General features: G+C 39.4%; 1 protein-coding gene across 2 annotated transcripts in view; it reads right to left on the minus strand.

Moving 5' to 3' along the window:
* Positions 1 to 536: 536 nt before the first annotated feature.
* The window catches only part of Zc3h6 (zinc finger CCCH-type containing 6), a 63,046-nt gene continuing 54,416 nt past the window's right edge, over positions 537 to 9,166 (minus strand). The window contains exons 11-13 of one of the 2 annotated variants that reach the window (XR_001229370.2): positions 7,156 to 7,395; positions 2,311 to 6,691; positions 757 to 967 (exon numbers count right to left, since the gene is read on the minus strand). Coding sequence is in view for 1 of the 2 variants with exons in the window: in XM_005365650.3 (XP_005365707.1) it covers positions 5,238 to 6,691; positions 7,156 to 7,395 (1,694 nt within the window). In the remaining variant the exon portion in view is untranslated. Of the gene's footprint in view, positions 6,692 to 7,155; positions 7,396 to 9,166 lie in introns of both variants that reach the window. The other variant, XM_005365650.3, reaches the window with a different exon arrangement.

The following is a 9,166-nucleotide window of genomic DNA, read 5'->3' on the forward strand; positions in this document are numbered from 1 at the left end:
ACCTCAGGCACAGGCCACCAAAGGCCCTGCCTTATGCAAGCACTGAAGCCCTGTGGAATTCTAATCTTGGATCTATGCTAAGCACCTTTCTGAGTGAGGCGGCTGGGGCATAAGCAATGTAAAAATGTTTTAAATTTTGTCAAGTCAATATGCAAATGACTACGTCTTGACTTCTATTTTTATTTACAAGGCAGTATACTTTTTTTTTTTTTTTTTAAAAACTCTTCTATCTTAACTTCCCTCCTAAGCACCTGGAGGAAAAACTGTAAGATGGAGGCACGTGACACCCTCCCTGAGTGGGTGACCATGCTCTCCTTTGTGTTGACTTTAAAAGCATACAAAATAAGACAGGGTATCACTGACAATGCAGAGGCACGATGGCAACGGGGATCCTGGGAAAAACTGTTACTGTTTAAAAATTCGGCCTCTATGTGTTTATTTCTTTATAATAAATTATTATGGATAAAACCTCTTTGACAAGATACTGCCATTGTTATGATTTTTTTTATTGCAGTAAAGAGACATCATGACCATGGCAACTCTTATAAAAAAAACATTTAATTGAGGGGGCTTGCTTACAGTTTCAGAGGTTCAGTCCATCATCGTCATGACGGGGAGCATGGCCGCATGCAGGCAGACACAGTACTGAAGAGAGCTGAGAGTCCACATCATGCAGGCAACAGGAAATAGACTGGCACATGGGGCAGTATCCTGAGCATAGAAAGCCCCACTTCCTCCAACAAGGCCATTCCCATTCCAGCAAAGCCACACCTCCAAATAGTGTCATTCCACCATGAGATTATGGGGGCCAGTTACATTCAAAGTACACTAACAAAATGCAAGTTTTAATATTCCTTCCAGCCTTAATATCCTCAAAGATACTTAAATCCATAGCGAAGGGCTGGAAAGTAGAGCTCAGTGGCAGCTCTTGCCTGGTAGGCTGAGGCGCTAGGTTCCATCTCTGGCACTGAAAGACAACAAAAGTTGTTTGTATAAAATCAACAGTGAGTCGGATGGATGGGGACTGATCACTTGAAGAGCTGATACTAATAATACATTAGAATATTTCATTCTTCTAACACATTTTACATTTAAAACATGAACAACTCATGAATAAACAGTGTGGTCATATGCCCACCTGAGCCAGTATCTCTGCTGTTTCTAAGAACCAGTGGCTTTTATACTGAATAGATGTCCACCCCACCCTCACGTACTGTTTCAGAGACATACAACGTGGCCCAGCAGCAGAGCAGTTGTTGACATCCATCAACATCCATCATGTATGAATTGGGCAGATCAGATCCTTATGACAAACTACAAATCTATACACCTGCCTCTAGGGTAGAAAAGGTCTGTATTTCTTACACACTGCCATTTGAAGACTTGCTAGCCTGGTGGGCTAGTATTCTCGGAAACAACATCTCAGGTAATTCTCTTATGATTTCAGTGCAAATCTAAAGCTTCATAAAATCAGTAAACCACACAGGTCACTCCTAGTTGTTCTGGAACAACCTGGAGTAACTTAATAACCCCAATAGGAATGTAGGGATTGTGTCTACGATATACAGAAAGCAATTAATTATATTTACGAATATGCTATAAAAACAATTCCCTCCTTACCTCAAACCTAGGAATAGTTGAAATTATTTATATATCACAGATAAGAAACTAGACATTGGCATAAAGCTCAGAAGTCAATTCAGAACAAGAAAGGGAATTCCTTTGTCCTTAGACGTTGAGACCTTCAAAAGTTCTCTGTCCTTCCAGCCCCGTGGCTATTCAGTCGAAACAAGACTTAACTACTCAACTGTTCGCTCACTCTTGAAATAAATAGGACTAGCAGGAGCATTAAGGTTTGGAAAACAAAGGCAAGTTAAAAGACAAAACCAAACCAAACCAAACCCAAAACCCAAAGCACATATCATCACATAATGTGGCTCTTTTCACTGCAGCCCAGTGCTGGGGTTTCAAATACAGGGTGGGAAACATGGAGGTTCCATACAGAAATGGGGTCAAGCACCTAAGAGTGAAACAAACCATTTTAACATTTGATTTGTTTTCAAAGTTCAGAATAAAGTTCTAACCAAGATACAGGAAAATAGTTGACATATCTAAATTCTTATGATCAGCTGCTATTCCTATTTTATGGCCTGATTCGTACTCTATCCAACCAAAGTAAATGAGTATGAATTCTGAGACCCAGCAGGAAGGTTCAATGCATCACAACAGAAGCGACTACACAGTCTTTCAGAACCAACCTATTTCTGTTGTCTGGAAATGTGAAGCTTCTAAGAGCAGGGCAGAACTTACTTTCACTGTGATATTATACACCAAATTCCACGAATTCTGAAAATACCAACTCCATCAGCTGCTTTTCTGTTGCTGTGATGAGGCCCCATGACCAAGGTAACATACAGGAGCTTATCCTGCCTTGTGGTTCCAGAAGCATGAGTCCAACCCGCAGGGAGGCATTTAGAGCAGGTGAGCACCGCTGTGGAAGTCAGAACTTGAGAGGTCACATCTTCAAAGCATGGGATGGGCAAATTGGAAGTAGGTGAGTCTTTTTTACTCTCAAAGCCAGCCACAAGAGACAAACTTCCTCCAACAAGACCACATCACCCAAGCCTCCTCAAACAGCAGCTCCAGCTGGGTCCATGAATTCAAATATCTAAGTCCACGGGGAAAGCTATTTTTAAACCCCAATGCAACCCACTTTAAAGAAGGGCTTACTCACTGGGAGAAGCAGGTATTTGTTACACTTTTTGGGAGACAGTAATAAAGGGGGATTAAGTAAGTCTAGTTGACGGGCTCTGTAATCGAGTATCTCAATTCCAAAGACTTGTGTATATTAAAAGCCCCATTTTAGACAAAAAATACTTTCATATAAACTGTATTGTCAAACTTGCAACTAAGATTAAATTTGCTTGTAAAATAGTCTTTAGGGCACTAGCTGATATAATAGACATCCATGAAGGAGTGCGGTGGTTTGAATAGTAATGGCCCCCATAGGCTCATATATTTGAATTCTTAGTCATCAGGGAGTGGGGCCATTTGAGAAGGATTAGGAGGCATGGTCTTGTTGGAGGAAGGGTGTCACTGGGAGCAGGCTTCGAGGTTCCAAAAGCCCATGCCGAGCCCACTTTCTTCTCTTGGCCTGAAGACAAGGATGTATTCTCTTAGCTGTTGTTCTAGCACCTTGAGTGCTGCCATGCCCGCTCCATACTTCCTGCCATGCTGATACTGACAACGGACTAAACCTCTGAAACTGTAAGCAAGTCCCGGGCTAAATGTTTTATTTTGTTAAGAGAAGCCTTGGTCATAGTGTTTCTTTACAACAACAGAACAGTAACTGAGACAATAAAATGAGTAAACAAATATTCCATTATTGGAATTAATAACTTTGAAATCCTACTTTTAAATTATCCATTTAATTTCCTTTAAAAATTTAAAAAGGAGAGCTTTTGTTAAGAGTTTCATGTTTAACAAGCCGAATTATCTTCTTTTATATATTTAGAATTATTACTAATTCAACAATAGGGATAAATGCATGAGTGGAACTAAAGATTTGTTGCGATTTTTGATTCACTAAAATTTAGATATTTTACTGATTTTTAAAAAAATTCCAATGAAAGGAAATTGCACTACTTTGGGATACATTTTTTTTGTCAGTTTTAACTACTTTATTGACTTTTCAATTAACAGTAAAGTTCATTTGAACAGTAAGTTAGAAAATGGTTTCTATGGTGGCTTTAAACAGTATCTTTAATCCTACCCTGTTATCCAGATCCATTTTAGGCAACAAATAGAAACAAAAACCTTTGCTGTGAACTGTGAAAACTGCTTCGGTGGGCGCTCTCTTTAACTAAGCACTGGAGTTATTACTTTGTCTCATAAAAACTTCCCCTTTACAAGCGATTTCCTGGAGGCACCCCAGCAAACACTGCCATACACCAGCAGTTCAAGAGACCATGCCAGTGTAACACTGTGAGTTATGAGTTAGATCATAAAACACAGGTGTCATTGTCTATACTCATCAACGAATACACAAAAATGAATACAAGTTACTTGTCATAGATACAATTTCTAATCAATTTAAATTTCTAAGCTATGAGAACATTAAATAATTAGAACACAGGTGACCTCTGCTATAGAAGCAGTCATGTGAGATCTAAAAGATTGTTTATTGGTACCCTATACAGTGGAATATATCTGCCATCTCAGTGGAAGTTTTTGCTATGCAAGAAAAAATATAGAAACTAGACATTTAAAACATTATCAGCTTATAATTACTACGGTCTCACTTTGAAAATTGTTAAAAATTGCCAGTCATAATGAACACAATTATTGCAGTTACATCATTTGAAAGAGATAAAAATTATGTAGCTAAAGACCAAACACTGAAATACATACATTATTATCACAATGTGACACAGCAATAAACTCATAACTATTTAATATGAAAAATTAAATTTTAAAAGTTCTGTTACAGAACCTGGGATTTTTTTAGTGTTGCAAAACATCTTATTTCCTTCAGCTTCTATGATACAGTGTACAATAAAATACTTTTAAAAGATACAACATTCAAGTGCTTCATGTACACAAACAGTGTTGCCAATGCTAATGAAGTGATGCCCTTAAACAGGAGCTGAGCTAACTATGGTTTTAAATGTTTTCACCTTGCATTTTATTTAGCAGTTGGCTTTACAAACTAATCAGTTTTGTGCTGGCAGAGAGGATCCTAGTTAAAATACTGATTCTCAAAATTAATGTATATCATATTGCTTGAAACTAAACAACCATATAAAAGTGTTAGTTGTTAACCTAAACATTGATTATGAAAGACAACTGGCATTTACTTGGGCTGAGTGTTGAGTTCATGATAGTTCACTTACTTACAAGTAAAAAAGTACTTTTACTAGTTGGGTGGTGGTGGTGGTGCACGCCTTTAATCCCAGGACAGGTTCCAAAGCAACACAGAAACCATGTCTCAAAAACCAAAAAGAAAAAAAAATACTTTTACTAATGCTAACATGATATGTATTTCTATACTACAGTCTCTTGAAGTTATAAAAATATTATATAAAATACCACAGACTTTAGAGGATATAAGTTCATGTGGTTCTGATACTAGCAGCTGAAAAATGCTTATAATTTAAAAAATAAATAAACTATAGAGGTAAACCAGTTACAAACAGCAGAGAACTGTGAGAGGGTGGCAACAGCTAATTACACAACAGCTAACAAAACGGTGACGCAGTTGGATCAAATGTCTTAAAAACCTCTTTCAGAGACTTGTCATCGTCTGGGGCTGGGCTTCCCTGTCCTGGCTCTCTGGCCTGCCTTGGGTCACTGTATGGAGGTCTAATTAAGCCTGTTAAGGCCTGAATAGGAAGACTGTGCAGAGCGGGAACCTGGACCTTATCAGCACTCCCCAGAGTATCTGCCTCCATGTCTACTGGCCCCTCAACAGGGACTTCCATGTCTGTAGGAGATTTCTGTAGGATCACTTCTCCAGGGGAAGGGTCATCTTTATCACTATTTTTTAAACCACTTGTTTCCTGGTTCTCTGCATTTTCTTCTGAAGAAATGGCTGCTAGCTCTGATGAAGATGATGAACCCTTCTCCTTGGGATCATACAAACTAATGCCACTAAGAACTGAACTTGAAGTTCCTAGTGGAAGGCCAGCTGAAGAAGACAGTTTGGGGGCATATGGAGGAAGAGACACAGGACCAGCATTGGTAGATAATGCTGTTGAAGGCTGGGACAAAGTAGGGTTTGATCTGGCTAAGTTTGGGGCACTCTTTGATACATGTGAGTCCTTTATAGCCACTTGATGTGACTCTGTATTGGGCAGTCTGTGAAGCCTAGGGTCAGAATTCTTTTGCAGCCTTGGGTCTCCTAATTTACCTCCTGAACTATGCAAGTCTGCACACTGTTCTAAGTAGCCCTCTCTCTGTGTTAGATTCATTTTGGCTTTGGCTGCTGATTTTGGATCAAGGGACAGGGCACTTTGATGGTCACTTTTTGTATTCCATAACCTACTGAGCCTCTGGTCAGCTATAAGTGGAGGCAGAGGTAAATTGATTGAAGATACTGGATCAGGTTTAGGTAAAGGTACTGGAAGTAAGTCTTCTGGAGCCCACACGATGTGTTTTGCAAAGTTGGGTTTGGTTAAGATAATGTCCATTTTAATGTGACTGAATTGTCTTAACTGTGACCTTGGATCCTGGAGTACTACTCCAGGTGAAGAATCCAAAGGTATTAAGAAGGCTTTTTCTCTCAGTTCTCGTTCTGTATCTTCATCATCATCATCTCTTCTTTTGGGTTTGCGATTTGTACCAGCATTTGCATGATGTAAATCACACTTTGCTCCACTAGCAGAAGAGCCTCCAGGAGCACTTCCATTCCCTCTTAATTTCCTGGGGTCCCACGCAAGTCTAAGATCCACTGGGACAGACTCATGAGGCTTCCTAATGTCTTGCCTTGGGACAGTCCGAAGCCTAGGGTCAACCACCTGACTTCCTTTCCTCTTCTCTTTAGCAAGTCTCGGATCAGTAGGAATGCCAAGCTCTGGGGGAGGGTGCTGCTGACTTCTTAGAGTTCCTGTTTGTTTCTGTAATGTTCTTAGTATTGACCTGACACCACTTCCTTCTTCCTCTTCACTGCTGGAGTACCAGTTAACTGTATCGTCTAAACAAAGACAGAAGCTTGTGGTCAAAAACAAAGCATTCATATGTGACCTTAATTAAGACTAAAAGCAATACTATTTCTGAACTTAGTATAGTCACTAAAAGAGATCCCCTCCAACCTACTTGGCTACATGTACTCTCGCCTCTAAATAATAGTACAGATTTCTCCACTCCTAGTAACAAACAGATTTGGAGAGTTTCTATTCAAGTGTATCCTCAATGTTTAGGAAGAGCTGATCCTGAATCAACTGGTTTTAGGGACACGCACAGTAAGGCAAACTGTGACTTTCAAGTAAACTTTTAGGAAGACTATTCTATCTACCATCTTTTTTATGCTTGTGTATAAATATAACCTTTGCAACTGCTATTTAAAGACTGTCACTGAAGCCAGGAACAGTTATAAGACGAGGGCTACAAGGTTAACTGGAAGGTGATGGTGCAGAGGAACTCATTTTCACATCTAACCTATTAAACCTTCTTCCTTGCTTGATGTTCTATGAGGCTGGGTGCCAGCTGATTCTTCTTCTTGGTATCTCTGAGCCAATCGGATGAAAAGAGCTCTCTGCACTGCAGGAGGGAGCCCTGAGGCAGGCAGAGGGCAGTGACCTGTCATATTGCTGCTGGTGTCAGGCCCACTCCCAAGGTTAGATGAGTCATGGGCAGTGGGAGGCTGCCAGGGTGCAAATTCTTCAGGCCACATCTCATCTACAGATACAAAAGAAGAGACACTGTGAGTTCAAACTCCAACAAAGTGTAAGAGACTGAATCTCTCCTAATTACCACATTAAATTCTTAAGTTGTATAATTAAATATTTAAAAATGTCTAAATTCTATTGTTTTAAATTGATGTGGGATGTCCTTCTGTATATGTGCTCCTTTTATTGGTTGATGAATAAAGCTTTTTTGGCCAATGGCTTAGCAGAGTGAAGCCAGGCAGGAAATTTGAACAGAGATATATAGAGAGAGTAGGTGGAGTCAAGGAGATGCCATGTAGCTGCTGAAGGAAACAGATGCCCAAACCTTTACTGGTAGGCCACAGCCTTGTGGCGATATACAGATTAATAGAAATGGATTAATTCAAGATGTAAGAGCTCTCTAGAAATACGCCTGAGTCATTGGCCAAGCAGTGTTGTCATTAATATTGTTTCTGTGTTATTATTCGGATCTGGGCAGCCAGGAACAAATGAGCAGTCACCGACAACAAATGGCACACTAACATAGACTGATTACATCCACATAAAACCTGAGAGAGCTTGGGAAGAGATTCTAGACACAAAAGAACAGAGATAAACACAATTTCTTGGTAGCAGCATTTTCTTGGGTGGGATCTGTTTGCTGGCTGCAAGCAGAGATACTGCTCCTTTAAGAAGGCTTCCTGGTTCATACTGGCAGCACAAACAGAAGTGGCTCTTTCAGGAGGTCCTGCTATGGAACATTTAAATGGGGTTTGTGAGCAGCATGTTACAAACTGCTTAATGGTGACACAGACTCGCTGCGTCCCTGAAGCTGGGGCAGTGAACATGCCTCTGCCATGGTGGACTGGTTGGAGAAAACAGACAGGGCTGTGGAGTTGGTCCTAACCACACCCACTTAACATTAAAATAAAAAACACTCCTAGTCAGAAATTGATTACAGAAATACAATAAAGACAGATTCAGATGAACAAGACCTCTGAATGGATCTTGGATAAAAGTCTATAGACTTGAGAGAGAGAAGAAAAAGTATAGATAGTTACAAAAAGAAATAGGTTTAAAAAATAAAACAAAGTCTTTAAAGAGACATCAAAAGTAATATAAAAGATTACAGACAGTCATAGATTAAAGGAGTAAAGAAAAATAAACCACATAAAGATGGAATATACACAGAGAGTCTGGATTATGTATATTATTGTGTTTTCTTTGAATTTTTTAACTGTAGAGAGACATTTGATTCTGGGGGCTGCTAAGCTAAATCATCATATATGTTATAAAAGTATCTTAACTTCAAAACTTGAGTCTAAGGATGGAAAAGAGGTTCTGCTTTTTTGAAAAATATTTATTTATTTACTTATTATGTATACAATATTTTCTCTGTGTGTATGCCTGCAGGCCAGAAGAGGGCACCAGACCTCATTACAGATGGTTGTAAGCCACCATGTGGTTGCCAGGAATTGAACTCAGGACCTTTGGAAGAGTAGGCAATGCTCTTAACAGCTGAGCCATCTCTCCAGTCCTGAGGTTCTGGTTTTATTTCCATAGAAACCTGTGGATTCCCTCTAGGCTAAGGTGGTTTGATGGAAAAATATCCCCTGGAAAGTTCTCCATGAACCCTGAAAATACTTCACTCAACAAAAAGCAGGAAACCATTTAGAAAAAAACTACATCCAAATTCCCAAAATGATTGTTTATAAATGTTTGTTTTCTTTTTTCTTTTTCTTTTTTTTTGGTTTTTCGAGACAGGGTTTCTGGAACTAGCTCTTGTAGACCAGGCTGGTCTC

Source organism: Microtus ochrogaster, unplaced genomic scaffold (assembly GCF_000317375.1).
Source record: "Microtus ochrogaster isolate Prairie Vole_2 unplaced genomic scaffold, MicOch1.0 UNK3, whole genome shotgun sequence".
Classification (NCBI taxonomy): domain Eukaryota; kingdom Metazoa; phylum Chordata; class Mammalia; order Rodentia; family Cricetidae; genus Microtus; species Microtus ochrogaster.